Raw genomic sequence first — 27,953 nt, forward strand, 5'->3', positions numbered from 1 at the left:
TTTTAAAAAGTTGTTCCCATATTCTCTTACCACAGTAAAAATCTGGATTTTTGTTTAGAGTTAAGTCTTAAAGTATTCTGAAATTCAATACAAGGAACTTTACTTACTGTGTTTGGAATTACCTAACAACAAAAGACTATTTCAGAAGATAATTTTTCAGGAAGTCCACTTTAAAGCAATCTCAACTTGTAGGAATTTATTTTGTCATTACCTTATAATGTCCCATGTTTTATTAAATATGGAATATATGGACATATAGTATAACTTTATAATAGTATGAGAAAAATATTTTCATAAATGTGGGGGCAACTTTGCCCACAACGTCCTCCTGTCCACCATGGATGAAAGTGAAACTACCAAGACACAATCTGCTTGGGGAGGAGAGGTGGCCAGTCTCTCAGAAGAGAAAAGCCAAGAGCCCCTTCCTCAACAGCTTTTATTGGGTTGTAATACACAGGAATACAGGCAGCAAGGATCAAACAGTAGATAACATTTCAAAGAAATCTGAGGGCTTAGTCTAAATCAATGTCTGACAGGTAAGGGGGTTGCAGAAACTTAAGGAGACATACTCATTTTCTGCTCAGACCCTTATCATATAAATGAAAGCACTCTTAGCAAAGCAGGCTTCACAGGACTTTAGGAATTCTTTCTTTTGCCTGATCACCCCAGATCCCACTCTAGCTGGCAGAGGGCTGCACCACCCTCCCCATCATAGGTTTTCAGGCTTAAGTGGCCTAGAGCCAGGAAGTGCTTCTCCCAGATGGAAGTGGGGACTCAGGCTATGTCAGAATAGTGGGGGGGTGATGGTCCATCACTCCTTTGTTGCAGCACCCCCCACCGAGTCCTTTCATGATGGACTCCCAAGTGATCATGTCTGGCTTAGGTTGCCCTCCATCTGAGGCATCTTACCTGTCTCTGACTAACAAACCAAGCATTGGGGGCTGGGGAGGAAGCAGAAGCAGCGCTTGCTACCAGAGACAAGCTTTGTCTCCTTAGTGGCTCACATTCCAGAGGTTGTTCACTCAGCCTTAGCCATGGGGGGCAGTTACAACTCCTGAAACCAGGCAGAGGGGTTCCCAACACATAAACATAATAGAAAATTCTAGAGGTTTATGTGATGGTTTGTTAATCGTGGTAATTATGCATGGTGTTGGGATTACAAAGATTTTTAATGGCTTCATTTTTACTTATCTTTACTTTTGAATTTCTGCCTTGAGTGTGTGGGATGGGATGTCAGGAGAGAGTGGGCTTTAAAGAGACCACCTCAGAGAGTTGATATATATTTGCTGCAGTTGGAAAACACCATGAGCGGGAGTCTAGAAGGTATTGAGGGCAAGAAGCTGAGTGACTAAGTATTTAGATAGGGAGCCAAAAGGGTGCTACTGTGTTGGGCATAGCTGTGCTGCCAGAGTTTGTGGAAGTGTTTGCATGGACCAGAAATAGGTCATGCAGGAGCAAAAGCTGTGCTGGGTCTGTTTCAAGTGCAGTACAAGTGGATAGTCCAGGGAAGCAAGGGGGACTCCAATAACAAGAGCCTGGGTGGAGTGAAACATAGATGAACCAAGGGCTGATAGCCCAACCAAAGATTTGTTCAATCGAGCTATATGCAGTCTACGCTTCCTTGCACAGAGTCAGTTGAGTATTTGGATGTTTAGAGTAATAGAAAGCATGCGTTGACAAGCTGTGTCCTCTGTGCACAGATCTACCTTGGGAGCCAGAATGGGCAGTGTTACTGTTGTAGGTAGTAGATGTTTTATGGTTCAGGTATTTCTCAGCTGCTTCCAGTGACACAAGAAGCATCATCTTCCAACTGACTGTAGCTCCGTTTTCACACACTTCCTTTTAGTTTTTATTAACAGGCATAATTTTTTAATTGTTGTAATTTATTTATTTATTTATTTTTGCATAGTCTTACTGCTACTTTTATCCACATTCATCTTATTCTTAGAGATATCTCTTAGTTTTTCCTTGGTATTTATAAAGATACTCTTCAATTCACTGACCAAATACCAAATGACAAAAATCACTAAAGAAACAGTATGTTAAATTGTGCTCTGTAGACCTGAAAGAATTTATCTACTTTGCAAAGTTCCTGAGTTACTATCCGGGAAAAACTAAACCAACAAGAAAATCTAGCTACATATACAATGTCAATAAAAAACATGAGGGGAATGTATTTGCATAATACTAAAATTCTTTTAGTTTTGACAGCATACACATTAGTGTGCTTAATAGGGATATATTTTCAGATTTGAGTGTCAACTTTTGTCATGTTAAATTTAATTTAGATACACATTTGAAAACTTTCAAACTATACTTACTGTTAAACAAAGTGCATTTTTTTTGCCAACAGATCGTGTGCTTTTCCAGACTGTAAGTTTTGTACATTTTATAATAAGTACATTCCTGTTGTGACATGGAACTCATATCCAAAATAAATCTGGTTGAGAGACAATGGATCCCAGCCAGCTCAGCCCTGGTTCCAGGGAAAAGACAATAAACAGGGGCAGTGACATTTATGAAATCTAATGTCATCGTGCTGTGCCTCATAAGAAGAGAATCTAGATGCCATTGTTTATTTTACTTTGAGAATTACTCAAAACCAGATAGGAAGTCCCTTCTGTGTTATATCCTTGGTAGCTATTGCTCGAATGAATGTTTTTTATTTAAAAATTAGTTAATATTTAGTGATAATTGAAAGCAGAAATAAATTTTTCTTTTTTAAAGGAGGAAAAACCATAAGGGCAAGAAGGTCACCATCTTTTACTAAAGTAATTTGGGAAAGGCAAAACTCATTAGTGAGACGATAATTAGTTTCCTTGGTAAAACGTTGACTGGAACTTTTCTATTAGGAAAACAGGATCAAACTGTTTCAGTTTCAGTCCAGCCACGCATGCTCAGATTCAGTAACAGATGAGAAATTACTCACTGTTTTTGTTATGATCATGTCAGAATATGGACAAACTGCTTAAAAAGACAGTTCATTGACCCTAACCACTTTGTAAAACAATGGTTGGAAATAAGACTTTACTTCATATCCATAAACATACAAATATTCCACTGGTGGTTTTCATAACTTTTAAAAATAAGCTTAAAGAGAAGCAAATGTTTGAACATATGACAGAGAGTGTTTACTGAACTGCGTGCCCCAGTGTGGCCTGGCATCAGAAGGCAACTTCTCAGAATGAATGGCTATGTGCTCTGCTGGCCCTGATGGGACCTGTCACGTCCATCACTAATGAAGGCTTAACCACAACACACACACACACACACACACACACACACACACCCGGGACTAGGAAGGAAAAAATTAAAACCAACATTCCAATAATAATAATAATAATCATCATCATCATCATCCCAGCATTCTAAAAACCATCCTAAATATTGTGTTGAGGCACCGGGCAATGTGGTATAGTCAGAAAAGCACCAACTTGCATCTTGAAACATGCAGCAACTTGAAACATGAAAAAAGCATGTTTCAATGGTAAAAAAAATTAGTAAGTATAATATTTTTTAAAGAAACACAGCCTTATTCATATTTGGTACATATAGCAGGCATTGAGGATAGACTGATGAAGGGTGTCTGAGCCAAGGGCGTTAGGAGACCTACTTGAATAAGGAAATAAAAATGTGCTTTAATTAGCACAGTAAGCATTTATTCAGCCCTATGGTGCTGTAGTGTGAATGTATTTTTGAACTAACTGACCTGGAACATGTTTGTTGTTCTTCCTATAGCTCTACTTACTCTTATTTAATTTCTTAATGAGCTTCACCTTATCTCCTAGGCAAGTGATCACAATTTCAAAGTTGATGTTTCTGAGAGAATAAAACCTTCTACTACTGTTATGTTTTATAGCTTTCACAGAACTGAATTTAAAAAGAAAATATAAGGCAGTTGGCAGGGAGTACACAAACCTGTTAAATCAGGAAAGTTTATGACAACCCATTTATGTGTTCTCAGGTCTTTATCTTTGCAATTATAATGAATGCGCATTCAGTAGTTCTTTCCTGTCAAAGGGAAATTTTTCCACCCATTGCTGTAAACCACCACCATACCTTGCGATGGTAATGGACCAAAAACGTATCCTGGAGTGTCTTTCTTGGAGGACTGGTCTCAAGAGGGATTGTCAAGGCCAGATATTTCCCATCACTTCCTGCAGGCCACAGTTTGAGAGTCCTACGTTCTAATGTCCCTACGTTTTATATACTGTTCTTAAGTCATTGACTCCCAAATCTTACTTTCAGTTCTGAGTACTCTCCAGAAGTCTGGATTAATATATTCAAATATGATTCAAATATGACTTCTCCATTTGAATATCTAGAAGTCTTGTTTGTTTGTTTGGAAGGCATTTTAAACTCAATATGGCCAAAACAGAACTCCTGGATTTTCTCCCCAGACGTGCTTCTTCCCTTTGCCTTGTCTGTATTAGAGACTGGTCCACCACTCTAGAGACTGTCCAGAGTCTACCCAGTGGCTCAAGACAGAAATCTGAGTCATTCTTGATTCCTTTCTCTCCTTCATCCTCACATCGAATCCATCACCAAGTGCTGTCAACTCTTCTTCAAAGAACATCTCAAATTGAGACACTATTCTTGTCTCTGCTGTCACCACTCTTGTCCAAGACACCATTATCTTTCATTTGGAGTACTGCAGCTGCCACTTAGAACTAAGTTCTCTGCCTCCATGCTTGCCTCCCAATCTGTTTTCACAATGCAGCTAGCCAGAATGTCTTTGTAAATTAGATGATGCCACTCCCCTCCTTCAAACTTCCAGAGGCTTTGAAAACATTGACAGTTCCAGCCCTTTGTTCTGGTTACCTCATCCTGTCTGATTTGTCCTCTTCCTGAACCCCCAGCTTTATCAGGTGCCTTGCTGTGTTACTTTACTGGACCTGCCATGACAAAGTACCACAGACTGGTGGCTTGAGCAAGAGAAATTTTTTGTCCACGATTCAGGAGTAGAGGAGTCTGAGATCAAGGTGTTGGCAGGGTCGGTTCCCCTGAAACCCTGTCCTTGGTTTGTACATGACAGCCTTCTCCCTGTCTTCACATGGTCTTCCCTCTATATCTGTGTGTGTCTTAATCTCCTCTTGTTACAAGGACGCCGGTCATATTGGATTAGGGCCCATGCTAGCCACCTTATTTTTTTCATTAATGTCCCTCACCTGAGGATACATTCATTGATTTTTGAGAGAGAGAAAGGAACATCGATGTGTGAGAGAAGCATTGATTTGTTGCCTCCCATACACGCCCAACTGGGGATCAAACCCACTATTTAGGTGTGTGCCCTGACTGGAAATCAAACCTGCAACCATTTGGTATATGGGGTCACACTTCAACAGCTGAGCCCCCTGGCCAGGGCTAGGCACCTAATTTTAACCTAATTACCTCTCTATAGGCCCCATCTTCAAAGTCAGCCACATTCTGAGATAAAGGGGGTTAGGACTTCATCATATGAATTGGGGTAGAGGTAGAGGATTGTTCCAGCTCATAGCACTTGCCCTCTTTATTTGAGACTCACACTTCTGTTCCTTGAATAACTGTCTATCTGTTCCTTAAATAAGTTAAATTTATTCCCATCTTAGGACTTTTGGATTGGCTCTTGGAACCTTCAGTCGTTCAGGCTTCTACACAAATGTTGCATTTCAGAAAGGTTGCCCCTGACTTCCCACTCCACACTAGCCACTGACTCCTTTCATATCACATACCCTGAGTTAAATCTCAGTATGGTACCTACCACTGTCTAGTATATCTATTAATTTCTCTGTTTATTATTTCTTGTCTGTGTTGCCATGTCCCCACTAGGATACATACACACAGAATCTTCTCTCTTCCCTGAAGTATCCCATGGTGTAGAATAGTGCTAAATGTATTTAAAGGTTCTGAATAGTTACTTATTGGCTGACTAGGTAAGTGAATGAAAGTATTGGAGAAGGTAAAGAGAAGAATGGCAGTTAGTGATTATTGTGATCAATAGATCCAGGGTGGTTTTCTTACTTGGAGTTATTTAGAAATAAGAGACGAGTCTGCTCGCCTTTGAAACGCTGTAAGAGTTGTCCAGAGGAGGTCACCCCACGTGCTTACTATGCTTTGACTAAACAAAGTGGATCATTTTTCCTTATGCATAAGTTTATCATAACATTTCCAGAAATTATGTCTAACTTGCAGAGTTGTTCAGCTCTTCATTCAACACATGTAAAGAGAGCTACTGGGGCCAGAACTGTAATTAGTAGAATACCTGGGGGACCCAGGAGCACACAGAAGGTATATCTAACCCAGCCAGGGCCCGCAGCTGAAGTGGGCACAGGGGTATGTTGGAAGGTTTCTAGGGCAGCTTAATGCCTACAATGTATTAATTGTGTGCTGAACATACGAGGTAGTTCTCATACTTTAAGGCTGTTTGCCTTTATAAATGGCAGCATGCAACTTCTCCCAGTTCACGGAAATCATGAGCACTTCTAGCTGTATGGTGCTTACTTTGGACTACATGCCCAGCAAATTTTTATGCTTTTTGACTTTCAGGAAAATTAGTTTTAAAATTTGTCAGTTTCCTAGTTCTCTAACATACTAAATTTTTCAAGCCTTTTGACACTTATTTTTATGTAGTATTTGGTGAAAAATCATATTTTTATCTGTACTCTAGAGACAGAATTTCAGTTGATCTTAGATGCTCAATACACGTGTTGTATCATTAACATCAGCAAGGAGATGGACCACTTGAATTAGTACATTATGTGTCAAGAGTGACGAGACCAGCAGAGCCCCTGCCCGTCCTTCATTTTAAACACTGGATGTTGCTTCCGGCCTTCTTCTGGGGACCTGCCGTGCTGCCGCCTCAGTGTGGGGCGGCCTTTGAACATCCAGCACTTTGTTGTGTCCACTCCAGGCACCGAGAGGGATCTTTTCCAGCTTTCTTCGGAGCTGTTTTCATCCTCCTTTGCACTCTGGCCTCATTAGTTTTCCCTCTTCATTTCTGCCTTACCTTCCCCGTCACGGGTCCTCCAGGTCTGAGCGTGAGCTCAGAGAGGGGGGTGGCGACGTTGACTTCCAGCTCTGACACATAGAGCTGTAACACTTGCGTGTCGCCTACAGAACTGTGGTATGTATTACTACCTGGGGTACTTTCGGCTTACAAATTATTAGTTATAATCTGCTTTTTTCTGTGAGCAGGATTGTCTTAGTATCGTGTCCTTCGATCAACATTCTTATCAGCCAACATAGTAGGTATTATCGGTTAAAATCACATCTTAGATATTGTGTAATTTGTGGAATGGCAAGTCATGGTGTGTTCCTAAAGACAGAAAAACCCTCTGTGAAAAGTTGTGTCTACATCAGAATTTAATAAGTTTTAGTAATATGGCCTCTTATTACTCTTCAGTTATGGACTCTTCAGATACTGCTTGTCAATTCTGTTGTATAAGTAAATTAGTCGCTTTTAACTGTAACTAACAGAAAATTCAATTAAAAGTAGTTAAGGAAATAAAAATTTCATATGCAGGGTGGGGCAAAATGTTATTCATGTGGAAAATAGTACTATAACTAATCAATAATAATATAAGAATGAACTCTGTTTACCATACTCACAACTAGCAACCTCCTTTGCTCACCTTGTTTTAAGAACCTCAAGGCTCCAGGGTTGGTTGTTTTGGCAGCTCAACAATGACATCAAGGTCCCAGGTTCTTTCCGTCTCTCCACCCTGCCATCCTTGGTGGCTGTCTTCTCAGAGCAGCCCCAGTTCCAGGCACCATATTCGACAGGACAGTGTCCACACTAACGTCTGAGGCTTCAGGAACCTCTCAACAGACTCCCCCTCAGTGGCCAAAATTACATCATTTGCACAAGTCCCTGGCAATGACCGATTTAGCCTAGGAGGTACCTGAAGGTGTAATCCATGCAAAATCGTGCTTAATACTGAGCACAGTGCTTGGCACCTAGGAAGAGCTTAATACATTTTACCTAATACTAATGATGATAAGTTAAATCTGTGGCATTAAAATAATAAAAATGACCAGACTTGTGAGTTGTGAAGAGGCGGGTTCACAGACCTTGGGGATACTGATTCTGTGTTGAGGAGATAAAAAGCGATGACAGGGACCACTTGCACATAGTAGGCACCTGGAAAGCCCACCTACAGTGCTGGGTTGTAGGAACAACACTCAAATCCTTAGGGAGAGCATAGAGAAGCACCTTTCTCATAGGATGAGACTGGGATAAACTACTAGAATAGGACCCCAGTGAAAATAACCACAAGTGGTGCCCAGGAATATTATTAAAGCAGGACAAAGCCTAAAGAACAGTTTCGTGCTGAATCCCAGGGCATAAGCCTGGAGCTTATTAGCTCCTTTCTCAGGTCATGATTGATCCTGGGAACTGGGCATGGGTGAGCCCAAAGTTTATGAACCCTATTATACTGTATACAGATGTGAGGAAGTATGCAGAGGTTAGCAACAAAACAGGCCTGACATCTCTCTTCTCATGGATAGGCATTATGGATGCTCTGTATAGTATAATTATATGCACTATTGGCAGGTAATTAGAAGCACCTTGGATTGTTCAAGAAGCAATAAAATAAAACATAAGTACCGTCAGTTAGTGTTGACACCTCGTTTTCTAGATGTAGTTTTTCTTTACCGCAGCAGAGTCCCTCTCTGTTCACCTCTGAAGATTTTCATCCTTCTCCAGTTTTTTATCCACTTTTGGGTTTGTCGTGTCTTTGCCCCCTTCATATACCCAACTTCATTGCTTCTGATTGAATTTAGGTAAACACCAGAATACTTTACTTATGAATAATCACCTGGGACTTTTCAGTAAACTCCATGAGAGGGAGATAAAATTATAATTAGAGTCACATTTACAAATGCCAAAAATTGTTTTGGGACTACAACTCTCAGAAATCTAGAATTGGAAATGACCTCATTTTTTAAGCTCTGCCCCCTCATCTGACAAATATGAAAACCAAGATGCTAAATATCCTGGTTCATTTTTATTTTTATTTTTCATTTTTAGAACTTATCCCTAGAAACAAACCAGTAAGTTTCAAAATCCAAGAAGCCAGTGGGAAAAATGCAGTGGATGTTTTGTAGCCTGTGGGAAATGTTGCAGGAGATCATACTCATGTACTAACAACAGTTATTGTTATAAAAGTTCAGTAAGAGGAAAATGAGGTTGGTGACTATAAAAACTTTCATACATGTTAACTGTCCTATAAATATCATGAGTTCAAAGAATGATTACAGGATTGATGACATTTACTTGACTCTGATCATTTTTGAAGATTTAAATATGCTAAATAATTTCCTGTTCTATTGACCATTTTCCTAACAAAGAAGCCCTTCACTACATTTTCTGATAGACTACGGTGAGCCATTTATGATCTAAGTGTCATCCAGAAAGCCCCTCTTGTTCTAAGGAAGAATTTCAGGTGACCCACCAGTAGGAATAGGTAACTACTATTAGCATTTTGATTTCTTAGCTTAGATGTTACTTCCTCGGAGTGACCTTCTTTGACCCCCTGAAGCATGTACCCCCTTTATTTCCCGAAGCACACTATTGCTTTCCTTTAAAGCCCTTATTATAATGTATAACTATGTTTTGACTCATGTGAATCTTTCATGTCTGTCACCCTAAGGACTCTGTGTGGCTGGGGCCATGCCTATTTTTGCATGGTCATTGACCACTGTCTAGCATCATGTCTGTCTCTCAACAGACACCCAATATTTACTGAATGAACGAATGAGAATAAGAATAAGATTGGGATGGTTCAAGGCACATTTTCACTTTGTGTCACTACATAAACACTTTTGTCCTGTTAATTTTTGTGAGTATGTACTAGAATTGTAGCCAAAAAACAACGTTGCAACTTGTTTTCAGCATTTGAGAGGGTAACTGTACAGCATTTTAATAAATAACAGATTAAGGAAGTTGGGGGGTCTGGGACCCAAAGTCATTTAAAACATTGCATTTTTTGGTAATTTTTTAGGGAGATCTTAAGAATCGTCAAGCTGTATTTTGAACAACTTGCAAATCAATGTTTACTTCAACTTTTTTGCTCCTAACAACAGGCCTTTACAAATACATTTTTTAAAAATAGTTTGTATAAATTTGGGCTTTCTGTATTAATTTTCTGTTGCAATATCACCACTTAACCATAAGCATAGCAACTTAAAAAAACACCTATTTATGACTTTACGGTGTGAGTGGTTGCTACCTGGGCTGTGTTCTGATCTAGAGTTTAGACCCTTTTCCAAGTTCATTAAAGTTGTTGGCAGAATTCAGTTTTTTGTGATAGTAGGACTAAGGACACTGGGGTTTTTTGCTAACCATCAACTGGAAGTTACACTCTCAGTTCCTGGAGGCTGGCCTGTAGGCCCCCTACATAGACATTCCCAACATGGTTGTTTACTTCCTTCCATAGAATAGACGATCTCTTTGACTTCCTCCACCTCTGACCTTGAAACCCTCTTTGAAAGGCTCACCTGATTAGGCCTGGCCCACCCAGGATCATCTCCCTCTAGATTAACTCAAGTCAACAGACTAGAAACCGAAATTACATCTGCAAAATATCTTCCCTGTGCCATGAAATGTAACCTCATCGCAAGAGTTATGTCATATTTGCACTTTCTTCTTACACTCAAGGGGAGAGATTGGCACTCAACATGTACACTGGGGTGTGGCAGTCTGGCACCATCTCAGCATTCTGCCTGCCATACTTCCCAGTGTGGCAGCAGCCTGCCCCCTGTCTGTCTCTTTAGATAAATTGGCTTGGTTTGAAGTGTGTCTACATGTCCACATGCTTTTGTAATCCCACTGTAATTTAAATACATTGTTGACTGTTTCTTTTTTTTCATTTTTTAAAATTTATTGTTGTTCGAGTACAGTCTTCTGCTTTTTCCCCCTTTCCACTCCTCTCCAACTCCAGCCTTCCCCACCTCCCTCCCCTGATTCCACCCCCAACCCTTGGTTCTGTCCATGTGTCCTGTATAGTTGTTTCTGAAAACCCTTCACCCTTTCCCCCCTTTATCCCCTCCCATCTCTCCTCTGGTTACTGTCCATTTGCTCTTAATTTTAATGTCTCTGGTTATATTTTGCTTGCTTGTTTTGTTCATTAGGTTCCACTTAAAGATGAGATCATATGGTATTTGTCTTTCACCACCTGGCTTATTTCACTTAGCATAATGCTCTCCAGTTCCATCTATGCTATTGTAAAAGGTAGGAGCCTCTACTTTCTTTCTGCTGTGTAGTATCCCATTGTGTAAATGTGCCATAGTTTTTTTTATCCATTCATTTACTGATGGGCACTTCTATTCAACATAGTATTAAAAGTCCTAGTCACAGCAATCAGACAAGAAAAAAAATAAAAGGCATCCAAATTGGAAAAGAGGAAACAAAACTATCATTGTTTGCAGATGACATGATAGTGTATGTAGAATATCCTATCAACTCCACCAAAAAAATGTTCAACCTAATAAATGAATTTGGCAAAACAGTGAAATACAAAGTCAATATTCAGAAATCAAAGGCATTTTTGTATACCAACAGTGAAATATCAGAAGCAGAAATCAGGGGGAAAATCCCATTTGATATAGCAACAAGAAAAATAAAGTACCTAGGAATAAACCTAGCCAAGGAGATAAAAGACCTATACTCAGAAAACTATACAACACTGAAGAAAGAAATTAAGGAAGACACAAACAAATGGAAGCATATACCATGTTCATGGATTGGAAGAATTAACATCATCAAAATGTCCATACTACCCAAAGCAATTTATAGATTCAACACAATCCCTATTAAAGTACCAATGACATATTTCATAGATACAGAACAAACATTTCAAAATTTTACATGGAACCATAAGTAACTGCAAATAGCTGCAACAATTTTGAGAAAGAAGAACAATGTAGGAGGGATCACAATACCTGATATCAAACTGTATTACAAGGCTACTGTAATCAAAACAGCCTGGTACTGGCATAAAAACAGACACATGGACCAATGGAATAGGACAGAGAGCCCAGAAATGAACCCAAGTCTCTCTGGTCAATTAATATTTGACAAAGGAGACAGTGGCATAAAATGTAGTAAAAATAGCCTCTTCATTGTTGATTGTTTAAAGATTTTTCCACAAATAACTCCTTCTCATAAACTGATCTAGATGTTGGAAAGATGAAGTATTGGCCCCAAAAATTCATTAACCTTAGTTTGTATACTCTTGGGAAAACAAAATTCAGTTCAAATTGCTGCAATTTGTAGTCTCTGTCCTTCATTCCCCCAGAATGTCTGAGTCTACATTTTGTTCAAATAAATTAAGAGGTATTGTAGATCCTCATAGTCATTTTCAACCTTTATTTTCATTTGACTGCATAGTGGATATTTCTGATAGTGACAAATTGTATAGAAAAGATGAATACAAACTTCAGAGCACAGCTGTCTAGGTTCCTATCTCAGCTCCGCTGCTTGAAGACCTTGGGTAAGTTAACTGCTCTGCCTCAGTGTTCCCATCCACAAAAGAGAAATAATATTTGTACTTATTTCATCAGCTTGAGGGTTAGATACGTTAAATATGAGGTCTTAGTTGAGTGGCATATAGAAAAGTATCTTAGTTTTTGCTGTAATATATTGCTAATGAAATTCCTCCTAACAGCTTTGTCCTAAAATTAGAGTTTAGAAGAGGGTTCCAGTATGTTTTTACTTAGGAATTTTTACGACTGAGTCATTTAGTATGTGAAACCTCTTTTGGATCCTTTTTTTATTTTGTGGGTAGTGTTGGTTAGTTTTAGTAATTTGATCAGCACATGAGGAGAAGTTCAGGAATGAACCACTGAACATTCCTTGAAGATGAACCTAAAGCATCGCCCCAGATGAAGTGTGGTAATTCATATGCAGACCATCCTGGGTGACCATTCCCAGTGTGGTTTGTACATTCTGTTCGTATTACTTAGCACTTTAATCACACTGTACCTTAGTATCCTAAGACCCTCATTTACAGAAATGTCATTCTTCTTTGATATGAATATATCATGGAAGCCACAGTTACCTTGGCATAGGGTCTTGTAATACCCCGGGGACTTAAATGTATGGAGATGGGAAACAAAAGGCAGGAGCTGCGATCCTGACTCAGGGCTCTGTGATGGGGCCCCAGGGGCGTCCTCATTGCACAGTGCAGTGAAAGTGCATGTGGGCATGGGCTCGAGAGCCCAATCGGCAAGCCAGTCTACCTCCCTTAGCTGCAGTTCACCCCTGTAAAACAGGTATACTAACGCCTACCTTTCCTACCCCATGGAGTTATCGTGAGCATCACAACTATGTCATTTTATCGTCACTATGTAGTGATAATGTGTATCTGCCCCACTTGATTGTTAACTTCTGAAATGTCGTTCAGGTGAGGAAATAGACATGAAGGCATGCTATGGGCAGTAGGTATCACTATAAAATCAGCTAAATGTACTAGTCTCTGTGGCCACAGGAGCAAAGATGTGCTGGTTAACAAAGAACATGAGGGCGGCATGACAAGTGAAACGTGGCCTTTTGAGTGTGACAGGGACAGTGTAACTCTGATGCACCAGCAAGTTCCAAGCCAGCTGTCCCTTGACATTCAAGAGACATCAATCACCTCACCTTCTTGAGTGGCTTCCTCAGCATTATCTGCCTTGTCACACTTAGCACTAAAGGCAAAACAAAATCAGTAACAAGTGGAGAAAAATGGAACCACCTCACCACCAACAAAGCTATGTTGCTGCTGTTCATCTTTTTAGAATTAGAAAAGAACATAAATAGCATGAGTGTGGTTTTAAAGCTCTTTTAACAGGAAGGGTTAAAAGGGATTCAGAACATTTAAAGGGCATTGGAAACCTAGTGGTGCTGGTGGTAGCACAGCCCCCCCTGCGGGGCAGACCTGCAGCAGCTGACACACAGCAGCTGCAGGCAGGCCAGTGCCGAGGGCCTCATTTGTGGTCACAGCATCTGGCAGCTCAGTGAGCAAAAGCAGCTCAAGGAAGGCAGGTTGGCAAACAGAGGTTGGTGCGGATTCTTAATGGAAGCTCAGCACAGACTGTGCCATAGGCCTCGTGAGAACATTCACGGCCTTCAAAGGGAGGCTGTGAAACGTTCAAAGTGGACATTGTTTAAAGTGTGTGGCAAAGGCAACTTTGGATAAGGTCAGTGAGATGACATTGGCACCTAAATAAAGCATTAAACTAATTATGGTGCTATTACAAGCTATTTTGTACATAGCTTCTCAATTAAAAATATATAGGGTTTTGTATTTGTTTTGGTATATTGTTTTGGGGGAAAATTGCAAGAACAGAAAAATTGGGAATAAAAGATGTTTTATTTAACACAGCATATGGGTATGTTTTTATCTTTTATTTCCTTTTGAAAGTAATCCAAACCAAGCACTGAGTTAATGTAGGACAAAATAATAATGATCTCAACCACTACTGGTTTGTTTAATTGCTTGTTTTTAGCAGCTACTGGTTTTGATCCCCATGTACCAGGTACTGAACTAGATGCTTTTCATTTGTTAGCTTATTTGCTACCCACATGATCCCTGTTAGAGAGAAAATATTACCTCATTTTTGGATTAGGAAACCAAGGCCCTAGGAGGTTAACTCATCCCGAGTCACAAAGCTAATAAGTAACAGAAGCTGTATTCAAACCCCCGGTTCTTTCTATTTACCATGAGGACCTAAAAGGAGTGAAGTAAAAAGTCAGTACAATGATGTGAACACTACAGGACAAATAAGGAACAAAACTGAGGGCCATAAAGAGGTGAGAAGAGAGAGCAGAAGAGGTGAAAAAGGGAGACCAGGCTTTATGAAAAAGGGAAAATTCCTTAGACCAAGTCCTGTAAAGTGGCAATACCGTTAGAGACCATAGTCATTCTATATCATCTTGATTGACACTCCTTTGAGGCCTGCGGGACATCTTACCGGACAGACCCATTTGCCGCCGGATGTAGTACCTCCAGGGACTATTTCAAAGCAGAGAAATACAAGAAATAGCCTGACAGCTTCCAGGAGCAGAAAGGAAATCAAATTGGAATGCTTTAAATTTAAATGTGTCCTCCATGCTTGGGCTCTAACAGTACATCAGCTTTGCAGAAAAGACTAATTTTAGTTTACCGGAGAGCACATGGGCTCTGTCACAGGACGGCACAACTCAAGAAACTTGTCCAAAGGTAAAGACAAAAAGAAACCGTTTTCTCCCGTGGGTCAGTTTCATAGAACGAGTATTTGTCACTGGGCACACACAAGCCAGTATTCATCCAAATAAGAGAAATAGCCAGTGTTTACTGAGTGACTACTATGTACTAAATGCTTTACATAATAGTATTTAATGGTCAGGAGGAGCCTAGGAAGTTTGTACCATTATGGTTTACCACCCACTTTAACAACGAGAAAACTGAAGTTCTAAAAGTCCGACAACCTGAAGTCACTTGGCTAGAAAGCAGCAGAGGCCCTTCCTCTGAACACCACACTGTACAAGCGTTTTCAGTGGTGGGATGTTGAGTGTGTAACTGGTAACTGCATTTTTTGACATTAGTGCTACAGAAGAAAAAAGAGGGAAGGAAGAACAGAGAAAAGTAATTACCTCAGAACTAGTACCAGCTCTTGGAAAGAAAGCTGTATGAGTTGGGTGAATAGAATTAGCAGAGGTCATCTGAAGCCGCTGTGGCCGAAAAGGAATCTGCAGCAAAGGGTAAGGAGGAGAAAAGACGGGACAAGAAGAAATACAAGTATAAAGTGAAAAGATGAAAAAAAGCATGTAAAGCGAAAAAGGAAGGGAGAAAGGTCTTGTTTACAATGGAGTATGAAAATTTCATGGCTAATTTTTTAAATTAATTAAGGTCATTTCTGTAATTTACTCTTTTTATTTCTAATTTCATGGGCTAAACTGACCCATTCAACTCAGCCTTGGGAGTTAATACTGTTTGTCCTGACAGGTTTCCCCACTCTGAGTAATGCTAAATTCCACTCTGTAAGGTGTCTCCGTGAAAGATGGGTGTGTCGCTTGGTCTCTTTTTTTCCTCTCCTGGAAGTTAATTAAGTCAACATTAGCCATGGCTATGTAACCACAGAGTGGGCAGTTCTAAGGCTCATGGTTTGGATCCTCTCCTGCAAAAATTCCCACGTCCATAGTTATATTTAGCGTTTTAACTGCCCCAGTAGCTGGCTTCTGACGGGTCCTGTGTCAGGGCAACACTGGGCCTTGTTTACAGCCGAGTTTGTCGGCTTTGCGGAGCCGCTGTGCCAAGAGAATGCAGTGCTCCGTGGGCAGCTGCCGGTCCAGGCTCCCTTGTTTCTTCTCCAGAAACCTCCCGGTGGTTAGCAGGGCTGATCTGATGCCATGTGGCCCTGCAGTTCTCAAAACTGTTCACTTGACCTTTCTTTTTTTTTTTTACTTGTCCATACCCTTAACTCTGAAGGTAATACAGTATCTTCAGTGTTTGTGCTGCGGACCCATCCTGATGACTTTGTTTATATAGATGTGAAGGAATATTTTTTAAAAAGTACTGCCCTTGCACAAAAGCCAGTTTTTTTAATGTCAGTGCAGCTGTTTTAACTTTTAAGAAACCGCAAGCATTTTATCCTCTAAAACTTTAATTTGAAAGACATAGGACTTTTAAAGAAATACAGTGTTTGTTAAACTGGTATGTACATTGGCCTCCTTCTGTTCTCTTTAAACTCTTAAGAGTTGAATAAAGTTCCTGAGTTGAGATATTATATTAAACTTTTCACACCAAAATGTGCTACTGCTGAATTCCTAGTAGTCTTTGAAATGTTAGTTATAACAGAAACAATTGCAGCCTTAATAGAAACAAAAGGTATCAGTAGCTCAGTTCTCATGATCTGTTGAAGCTGAATGAATTTTCCATAGACACACGGGCAGAAGTCAGAAGGAAATAGTCATGTGTTTTCCTGGGTTCTCTGCAGCCCAGCGAGCCATAGTAAATGTTGCTTCCCTTCTTTTCTATGCTATGGCAATGATTTCCACTTCCTGATTCATAGTAAAACCTATTCCGCCGTTAAAAGAAGTCACTAGGTGTATTTATTACAACATTAAGGCTATTTCATCTATGGAAATAATTTTTATTATTCTGAGTCACTCTGGTTTGTGGAATTTTTATGTGAGTTCCAGGACAAGGATGAAATGATGTATTTATTTTATTTTCTATCCTTCTCATTGTTTTAACTGCATGAGTGTCAGGGTTGTTGTCAAAGTATTTCCACATTTTTATTACTTTAGAGGTTACTCTGCTATATTTATGTCTCCTAAACTCTTCATCGAGTCCCCTAAACTCTTCATCGACAATGCACTAGGTGACCTGGGCATGTATTTCAGTAGAACTGCGTACTTTTCTCAACGTGATCTCTTGTTTTTCCCATAGCCTTATTCATGTCTTCTCCATGGATGTCTTTACCGTGTTAAAGATTATACAGACCTCCAGAAATATGTAAATTCTTTTTACATATGGGGGTGTTTTTTGAGCTGCTGGAAGGATTTGAATTAAATTTGAATTAAATTGTGAATTTCAAAGGGCATTTGTTATGTATTCAGTTGTTTTCTTGCATTAAACTAGACCTCACTGAAAGTATTCCCTAGTTTAGCCCAGAATATTTCTGTGTTTCAGACTACAGCTTGGAATTACAGACCCTAAAACTCATTTTCAAGTATTCTTTGGTTTGATTGCAATTATTGTATTTGTTAACCACCTCTTGAGACTTGGGTTAAATTTAAATAACAGTTCAGATTTACAGAGAAGCTTTAGATGTTCTGACATTTTAAAAAATATTTGAATACAAAAATAATGACTGTTCCATATGCTAAGATTGCAAGGAAATGGTTGTTGACATTGATATTCCTTCCACATATTGCTCTGTGTGTGTACAATTCTTACAGGGTTACTTACTGTTTAAAATTAAATCTTGTACTTTCTGGCAAGGGCAGGAGGACTGGCTGTTCTGCCTCCCACCTTTCTTAACTCATGTGCCCTAACTAGTTGCTATTCCAACAACGTCCTAACTAGTTACCCTCCCAACAGACAAAGGGACTATAATATTGACTTGAGTTTAAACTAGAACAGGACAAAGTGGACCATTTCTAACAGACAATTTCTACTCTTGTAAATGGCTGCGGTGGTTCAAGCTATGAGGTCTGTCTGGAAAAACCCTAGCCATTGTTAATATAATGAGAATGGTTTGCACGACTTCGATGTAACCTGGCAGCCAAGGAGAGTGGACTGGAATGTGCACATATGTGAACAATGATGACTTCACTGTACTAGTCAGTGGGGGTGGTAGGCACTGTTGAGTGAGCATGTGTCCTGTGTGGACATGACATTCAAAATGACTGAGCAAGTAGAGCAACAAATCTGCATCAAATTTTGTGTTAAGCTTGAACATTCCTCCATGGAAACCATTCAGATGATTCAGAAGGCTTTCAGGGATGATGCAGTGAGTGCAGCACAAATAAAAATGTGGCACAAACACTTCCAAGATGGTCAAGAATCTGTTGAAAGTGATCCACATTCTGGAAGGCCTGCAACAAGCAGAACACCCGAGAATGTTGAACGTGTATGGGCTGCAGTCAACAAAGGTCAGCAACTGACAGTGCGAGAACTAGGAGCTGATCGGGAGGTTCCAAACACTACTGTGTCGAGATTTTGGCTCAGGATCTTGACATGAAACATGTCATGGCAAAATTCATTCTGTGGCTTCTGCTACCACAGTAGAAGGATCATTGTGGTGCAGTTGGGAGAACTGTGTGAGGTCCCAAGGTGCCTACTTCGAAGGGGACTGAGGCATCATTGTCCTATACACGATGTTTCTTGTATGTTCTGTCTTCTTCAATAAATGTCTCTATTTTTCATAGTGTATGACTGGATACTTTCTGGACACACCTCACCATTTACTGTATATATTCATGTATCACAAGGAGGGGGGTGTGTTTTGCACATGGGAGCATGATTCGGTGTTCAGAAGTTTTAGATGATTGATTTTCTTTTTAGAAAATGGTAAGATATTAATCTGAATCATTTTCAACAGGTTGACATGATGAAAGAAGCATTAGAAAAACTTCAGCTCAATATAATAGAGATGAAAGATGAAAATGCAACCTTAGATGGTGGAGACGTCTTATTCACAGGTATAATTGTATTTACTTTTACCTATCCAGAAATATATCTAATACCTGGCTAATATTCATTTGTTTAATTATAGTTTTTTTTTAATTACCAAAGTAAAAAATGCTAAATTCAAAAAAATTGGAAAATATACAAAAGCACAAAAGAAAAAAAACAAAAATGAACTTTAATTCAAAGATAAACATTTCAATATTTGGGTATATGTCCTTTTAGTACTTTTGTATGCATGTATTTGCATATTTTTACAGGAATGTTATCAGCATGTACATATTGTTTTGTAAGTTTCATCTACTGTGTTCTGCAGTGTGAGTTTATGGGTTGCATGGTTTTGCATTGTGTGACAATATACCTACTTTGTGTTTAAAAGATTCTTAATTCAAGATGTGTCACTTACAAATAATTTTCTTCCCAGTTAGCAAGATGAATTTAAATAATTATCAGTGCACATTTACTTGGCTTACTGCCAAATGAATAATAGTAGAGCTTAACAAAATATAAATACCTAATATTATTACTGATCTAACTGGAATCAGTTTTTACAGTAGGTTTAGTGTATATACTAAAGAGTAATTTTAGCATTTAACTTTTCCAACTCTAGATAATTACATGGTTTTGTAAACCCATGGGCCAATCTCTGGATGCTCAGATTCATCCTGGTTCTATTAATAAGCATGACAATCAATAATAATTTTTAATTTACAGCAATATTCTCCGTATGTCAGTGAATACATACATGTTTCACAGACGCAGCCTGAACAACAGAGGCTGATCCCCAGGGATCTGGGAATGTCACCCCAAGTGGCCCACTGAAAGCATGAAGCTTCTTGGAAGTCTAATATTTTAGCTGATGTGAGTCTTATATTGAATACCATGTATATAGACAACATATAGCCATCTTCATTTTGATAGAAAAGTTTCTTGGCCCTGGCCAGTGTGGCTCAGTTGGTTGGAGTGTTGTCCCATACACCAAAAGGTAGGGGGGGTGGTTATTTCCCAGTCAGCACACACCAAGGTTGTGGGTTCGATCCCCCATCCAGGTGCATATGGGAGGAAAACAAACCAATCGATGTTTCCCTCTAACATCAGTTTTTCTCCCCCCTTCATCTTTCTCTAAACTCAATAAACATATTTTAATTTATTTTAAATAAATCTGGTAATACTTACATTTTGATATAATTAACATTCCCGGAGGAGACTTCTCCTCTGACACGTGGATAATTCCTTGCTGGGTATCACATCCCCGGGGGTGGGACCACTGTGTTGCTGAGCTCCAGGAGGCATCATTCGCATCATAGGTTTGTGAGCAATACCCCTGGGGTTATGCACTGCACAGCCTGTGTGGCCACTGCCGTGGGCAGTGCCCTGCCCCTGGGGTGTGGTGTGCATCCCCACGAGCCATAGGCACACAGAGCGAGGAGCCAAGGACACCTGCCCTGCATTGGCGTTTCTGGATGTGGCCATGCAGACCCGGGCGTTCTTTGAACCTGGGTAGTAAGTCCCCTTAGCATATTCTTTGTGTCTCCTGTTGGTGGCGCTATCCTTCCTTTTGGCAGCATAGAACAACGGCCTGTTTCTCTTAGAAGACAGGCTCTTGTGGAAAGATAGGTGTGTAAATCACACCTCCTCACAATAAAGCTCGTTTTTTTTTTTACCAAAACATAGCCATGTAATAAATAATTTGTAAGCAGGTACTGATATTATTTGAAGCGGGTTTAAAATTAGCTGTGTTCACAGCTATTTAGTTACCCTAACAGCTCATCAGTGTTGTATGGCATGACTTGTCCCAGAAACCTCTCCCAGTGGTCAAAGGTCTTCCCACAGCCCCTCAAGCCCAATGCTTTTGCCCCAATTTCTGATTAGGTACCAAGCACTGAGGCTCACCTTTGACACTATCTGTACACATTTGTGTAATATTCAATACTTAAATTAATGTCTTTAAAGCTCTTTTATTCAAAACCGAGGTTGAGTTAGGATGTTGAATTAGTCTATCTGCTCGGCACCTCATTCATACCCAATACCTGGTCCTACCTTCTATTTCCTACTTCTCATTTTTTTCCCTTTTAAAAACTGTGGTAAAATATGTATCACATAAAATTTGCAATTTTAACCATTTTAAACGTACACTTCAAGTGGCATTAATTACTTTCACAACATCGTGCAACTGTCACCACTGAAATTTTGAATCAGACAGAGGTGGGTAAGAAACAAAATCTGCAGTGAGTCCCTGTGCTCCACATCCTCTTCCTTCTGTAACTCAGAGCTTCCTTAATGATCAAGCAGGAGACGCAGGTGGAAGGCAGCTCCAGCCACGGTCCCGCTGGGAGATCTGTCACCGGTGCACTGCTGCTGGCAGAAATTGTCTCAGTCCCACTTCCCTTCAATAGACAATGTCAGCTTACCTCTCTTTTCACGTATTTGTTTTTGTGAAGCAAGGAGCAGATAAAAAGAGTTATAAAATGTTTATGTACAGTTTAAAGACCAATAACAAAATGAACACCTGGGTGCCTACCACCTTGCTGCAGACAGACAGCATTGCCTGACCCAGGGCCCCAGGCCCAGCCTCCCTCTCCTCCCTGCCTGAGGTAACCACTGGCCCGAGTGGCTCGTAAGCACCAGCTGTCTCTCTTGGAGTCTCACCTCAGTGCATGCATTCCTAAATTATATGTGTGATTTTTCTGCTTTCGAGCTAATTTGAGGCATGTAGTTCATTTTTACTGTTGTATGGTATTTTGTGGTAAGAATAGATTGTGATGGGTATGTTCATTGACTACTGATGTCCACTTGATTTTTTTTCCAGTTTTTGTCCATTATCTTCAATGCTGCTGTGTACATTCTTGTGTTTGTCTCCTGGAGACATGCATAAGAGTTTCTCTAAACAGCTAGAAATAAAATTCCCGGTGAAACCTTTTTTTTTTTGCTGCAGTGTGATTATATATATGATTTTCTTCTTTGATCTACTGATGTGGTTAATTACATTAATTGATTTTCTGATGTTTGCCCAAGCTTGCATCCCTGAGATGGACACAAACTTGGTCATGATATATTCTCTTTTTACTGCAGTATTAGTTTGCTAATATTTTAAGACTTTTGTTTCTGAGATCTATCATTTTTCTTTCTTATTAAAAGAGCTGTGTTAACTTCATAAAATGTATTAGAGAATACTTCCTATGATTCTCTTCGGTAAAGTCAGTACGACTTGAATTGTGCATTCTTGGAATTGTGATATAACTTACCAATAAAAACGCCCTGTGGGATGGTGCTTTCTTTGTGGGGGGCTTTTAAAATCATAATGTTTCTTTAATGGTTGTATGATTAAGGTTTTTCTGAGTACGTTTTGGTGAACTCTGTTTTCTAAGATTTTACATTTTATCTGATTTTTCAAATGTTGGGCATAGTTATTCATATCTCCTACATATCCATCTTAAGCTTCACAATAATTGTAGAAATGTCTCCTTTTAATTTCACGATGTTTATTTGTGCCGTCCCTTTTTTCTTTCCAGAAATCTGTCGATTTTTTTAATCTTTTCAAAGATCCAACTTTTTGTTTTGTTGAACCCTCTCTCATATATATTTCTCTCCATCATTTTTCTACCTTTATTTCCTTCCTTAAATTTTGTTTTTATTTCATCCTTTTTTTTCTTACATTTCAAGTTGGAATTATGTCTCTTTAATTTTGAACCTTTTCTTATCTTAGGGTAAACATGTAAAGCTATGCCACTTTCCCTCCAAGTGCTGCTTTAGCTAAATCTTTCATGTTTTGAGAGTAATATTTTTGTTATCATTACTTCTAAGTATTTTTTTTAATTTCCATTGTGACTTATTCTTTGACTCATTAACGGATAAAAATATTTTTTTAAAAAACATATTGGTCATTACTTTAGATTGCTGGAACAAAGACTCGGGCATGTAGCCTATCTTTCCTTCAGAAATTCAATTTCAAGTAGACCAAAAACTTGATTGAGGAAAGTTTTTCTTTACAATTCTATCCAGTAAATGTAGATCCCTAATAAATTAATGGCTCTGTCCCGTGATTAGCAGAGGATGTTAAAACCTTTCTGTGAAAGCTTCATGGGGAATTCGTGATGGAGCGAGCAGGCTGACACCCCCTGAACGCCCTGATCAGTCCAGTGCCACTGTGAACGTGAGCCAGCTGAGTGCTTCAGGGCAAGATGCAACAGCAACACAGCCCCGCCTCTGAAGTGGTCTGATCCCCCCCAAAATTGTACAAGAATCTAGTTGAGTATCTCCATAAAACTTTTTGTTCACCAAAAATACCAAGCATAAAGGAAGAACTTAATGGTAGATAGTCCACACGCACAGAAGCAATCGGCCAAATCTGGAGTGTAGGGCAGTCAGGAGGACCAGCCACCTGGTTTCGCCTGCAAAAGAAAGATGTGAGGGAGGAAAAAGCGAACGAGGGTGAATTGGTAGAAGAAAATGACATAAGAAACATACAACCAAAACAATTTCTTAAATATTTCCATTTCAGCTCTTTTTATCAGTTCATTTTACCAAAAAGGCCATTTGGGGGATCTAGTCCACTGACTAGAAACAGAAGGGTTAGCCAAAGAACATATATGCATAACCTACAGACACAGATAACAGTGTGCCGATGGCCAGAGGGAAGGGGAGTCGGGGCTGGGTGGAGGGAGGTAAATGGGGGGGGGGGAACGGGAAAATCTGGAATAGTGTCAACAATAAAAATAGAGGAAAAAAGCAAACAGAAGTCTACCTTACTTTTCAGAAGTAAACAATGTGCTTCTCTTTGTACTTCTCTGTCTTTCCTCGCTTCATCTTTGAAAATAGAAATAGTGTGTAAGCCCTATTGTAAATGCGTTTGAACTTGCTTAATGCATTAAGTGTTTTTCTTTATTAATTAAGTACAATTTATAAATCTATCTGTACCTTAATTAAGGAAATTTAATGTTTTTCATTGCAGCTAACTTATTAATAAACTGAAGCATACTTTTGTCAAGTAAAAGGCCTTTGCTGTACTTAAGTTTTCATTCGTAGGTAGCGAATTTTCTCAAGGGACAACACAATCACACTATTACCCCCAAAATGTCAATCTGCCACCAAAGATTCCTGTGTCTGCCCACAGCACAAGTCTTTGAAATTTATCATAACATCATTTGACCTATGTTATTTAGCCCTTTTATAAGGACATCATGAAAATTAAAGTAAGAGCATTTATAAAATCTATCAAGCAGTTTTTTCTACATGGCTATTCTTCTTATACTTTACCCTACTCTTCTGGGGCAAAAAAATATGTACTGAGTTCTATTTGAATATTTGTTTCTCCTTTCATGTAGAATTCTTTTTTCAAAGAATTAAGGGAAGATAAAAATCCCCACACTTATGTATTACCTAAGTCTATCTACTATAATTGTTTGTTTGCCTATAACTAGGAGACCATTTTCTTTAGTGTTTTGTTTCCAGAGAAGAAAAATTGTGGAATTTCAGAAAACCAAAAAAAAAAGAAAGCTTTATTTTTCTGAACTTTAGTATTTGTAGATAGGCACCTTTGATGTTTTTGTTTGAAATAAATGGATGTGTATAGTTTTTTTAAGACAGTTCTTAGAGTCAGACCTGAAAACCAGTGGACACTAAACTCACTTCATGCCCAGATGGTTTCTTCAGCCTTTATTTCATTGCCACAAGAAGAGGACTCCAACTTCATTAAGAATGTCTAGAATTGTGCTTTTAGGAAAAGAAAGAGGAAGGACTGCTAACTTGCCATTGTTACTACTTAATTTCGGATTACAGATCCTAAATGAATGTCTTTAATTCTATGGTTTCCTAAATAAAAACTTCATTCTCTTGATGTGGTAAACTACAGTTAACATCAGATCTACCATTTAACTATTTTTCAGTGCCCGGCCCAGAGGCACTAACCCCACTCACGTGGCTGTGCCAAGGTCACCGTCCGTCACTAGCCCGTGTCCCTGCCCCCAGCTGAAACTTCACCCCCACTGGACACTGACTCCCCCAGTGGCTCTCCCCCAACTCCCTGGCAAGCACTGTTCTACTTTCCATCTCTATGAATTTGAAAAAAACTCTTTCTAAGAGTAATGGTTTGATAGCAGATTTGTGTAAAAAGAGCTGAGGTCAGAGTAGAAGCACACCTGCCCTCTGGGGTAGGAAAGAGCTGTGTGGTGCTTTAAGGTCATTATTTATAGATAAACAAATAATGTGCTGTCACTGGTGCCACCTACTCACTATGTCCCATGACATTTATTGTAGGCAGAGAATTTTTTGTGGGTCTTTCCAAAAGGACAAATCAACGGGGTGCTGAAATCTTGGCTGATACCTTTAAGGTAAGTGAAATATAATGTATGCCTGGCACAGAATAATTAATAAATATTCATAGACCCACTGGGTCCTTACGTCATGAGTAATGGTATTTACATGTCACCAGCTTTGCAAACTAATTCCAAACATTTGTGTGTTTGTTAGATGTTTTAGAAGCTATCACATTCAGGTTCCTCAATAAGTAGGCTTTATTGGGCTCCCACAGCTGCAAGAAAGTTATCACTGACGTCTGTTTTCTCCCAGCATATAACCATACAACCACAAATAATCAGGGCACAATCAGTGACAAAAAAATTTGGAGACTCAATTGACTTTGAGTCTCAAACAAACAACTGCTTGTTTCTATTGTTTGCATAGGACTATGCAGTCTCCACAGTCCCAGTGACTGACGCTTTGCACTTGAAGAGTTTCTGCAGCATGGCTGGGCCTAACCTAATTGCCATTGGATCCAGTGAATCTGCGCAGAAGGCCCTCAAGGTAAATGCAAAAACTAGGTACCTTCTAAGTGCAGTGGGTGATGTCTGCCACATGGTTTTCCTGATTCTGTCTGCTGGGTGGGCAGGGAGAGAACAGGCTGGCACTTGAGCTTTCTCTGACAGGCACTGTCAGGACTCCTCTTTCATCCGGCACCAGGAACACCTAAGTGATGAACCATTCCTACAGAAAACAACAGGCTTCCTAGAAAGGCCATGATTCGGAAAAATAAACATCAAACTCATCACAGTTGTTTCCCGTGGGGAAAAGAGGTTGCCTTCAGTGGATCTCCTTGTAATGTTCCTCTTATGTCAAGTAGTTGGTATAAAGGGGGTCTTATCCTTTTCTGTTCCATAGCAGTTCTTTTAGAGCCATGATTCAGAAATACCTAAAAACTTGAACTTCTTCCTACGCATTTGGAATACTTGTGTTTTAGGGCAGGAACTTTTCTCATTTCATGGATGACAACAGGAAAGCCCAGGAAAAATATGACTTGCCCAGGTCACAGAGCTAGAGCATGAGTGGAAGCCTTTGATAATGAAGACCCCCCATGTTACGGTGTTGTACAGTCCAAAGACACTTCCCTTCTTCTCTGTAACTAACAACCCCGTAAGATGATCTGGAACCCCCATAAGGGCTAAGACCATGTCTATTTTGCTTTCCATTTGTGTCCTTTGTGCTCAGCCCATAGCGGGACCTTAGTAAACATCTGGTAAATAGATGAAGAAATGGACAAATGAATAAGAGAGGGAGTGCGATCTCCATTTCGCACAGGAGAACTAGATGGAGTGACTCCCCAGATAACAAGGCTAATACTAAATGGTGGGTTGCGACTACCGCCCCCCTTCCTCTCAGGTGGTCCTTCACAACAATAAACATGACTTACCAAAGGACCAGAGACAGAAACTCCTTTTGGGCAAAGAGAGGAAATCTGTGTACCCCAAGGCGCACAGTTTATTTCTTTGCCCTTTCAGGCCGTTACTCTTCTACCTCGGTGCTACACTTGCTGCAGTTAGTGTGGGAAGCAATCGCCGCCTCCCAGTTGCTGCTTGCCCTCTGCTCTGCGTTGTCGACAATTTCTTCAGCCAGCTCACCTGGCCTTTCTGTTGCCCTGTTCTCAAACTGGGTATCTGACTGTATTTCTGGGACTTTTCACAAGTGTTGCTGAACCACCTGACTCAGAAATCGAGTTTGGTGGCTTTTTCTTTGCTATCTTGTGTTCTGCTGTATCTGGAAGGCTTTGTCCACTTTTAGCATATAAAAAAAAGGAGGGTGTCTTGAAAGAGAGAATTTGATGAGTGGTGTCACTCATGGGGTTCTAGGGAGATTATTTCCCACCGCCCCCCAGGGGACTGTCTGTGGTATCCGCCCATGGCAGCTGGGTTGGTCTGCGTGTATCTAACATTGATTACCAGGGAAGGAGAGGGCTGGAGCTGGCTTATCCTGTGCCTTCATGTGCATTAGCAGAGAGAACCTCTTCTGATAGACATATTGGAAAAAGTAGCCCCATCTGCCATTCTGGGTAAACCTTATCCCTAACTCTGATAGTCTGGAGACACTAACACATACAAACGAAGAGATAATCCAGTACGGTTAATCAGTACTATATTACATAACATAGCCCTGTTATTCAGAGGAGAGAAGGGAGCTCCTGGAGGTCTGGGTATTCAGAGAAAGCTTCACAGAGAAAAACGGGGCTAGCTGTGGGTCGTAAAGTTCTGACAGGGTGGGATTCAATGAGAGAATGTTTCTGGTGGGCACGTAGTATAAACAAAGACTGAGCAAAGGACATACATGAGATGTAAACAAACAAGTCCAACGAATAAAGGGTTTTCCAGTGGGTGCCTGGAAGCACAGCTGGATGGGGTAGGTGACTGCTGAAGAGGCAGGGACTTAGAAGTCTGGAAGAGGATGAATTTACATCTATGAAACAGCAGTCTGGGTACCCACAAGGCTCTGAAAAGCAGGGTCTGTATTGCTTCAGAAATGTTGGACCATGATTTCTTTTGAAAGAAAAAA

At 39.9% G+C, this 27,953-nt stretch overlaps 1 protein-coding gene across 1 annotated transcript in view; it reads left to right on the forward strand.

Moving 5' to 3' along the window:
- DDAH1 (dimethylarginine dimethylaminohydrolase 1) overlaps positions 1-27,953 on the forward strand; it is a 142,284-nt gene that overhangs the window by 81,442 nt on the left and 32,889 nt on the right. Inside the window, exons 2-4 of the mRNA XM_037060938.1 lie at positions 19,051-19,150; positions 25,392-25,465; positions 25,818-25,937. Of these exons, the coding sequence (XP_036916833.1) occupies positions 19,051-19,150; positions 25,392-25,465; positions 25,818-25,937 (294 nt within the window). The remainder of the gene's footprint in view (positions 1-19,050; positions 19,151-25,391; positions 25,466-25,817; positions 25,938-27,953) is intronic.

This window comes from Sturnira hondurensis, unplaced genomic scaffold (assembly GCF_014824575.4).
Source record: "Sturnira hondurensis isolate 20B ecotype Veracruz unplaced genomic scaffold, ASM1482457v3 Scaffold0013063, whole genome shotgun sequence".
Taxonomy (NCBI): Eukaryota; Metazoa; Chordata; class Mammalia; order Chiroptera; family Phyllostomidae; genus Sturnira; species Sturnira hondurensis.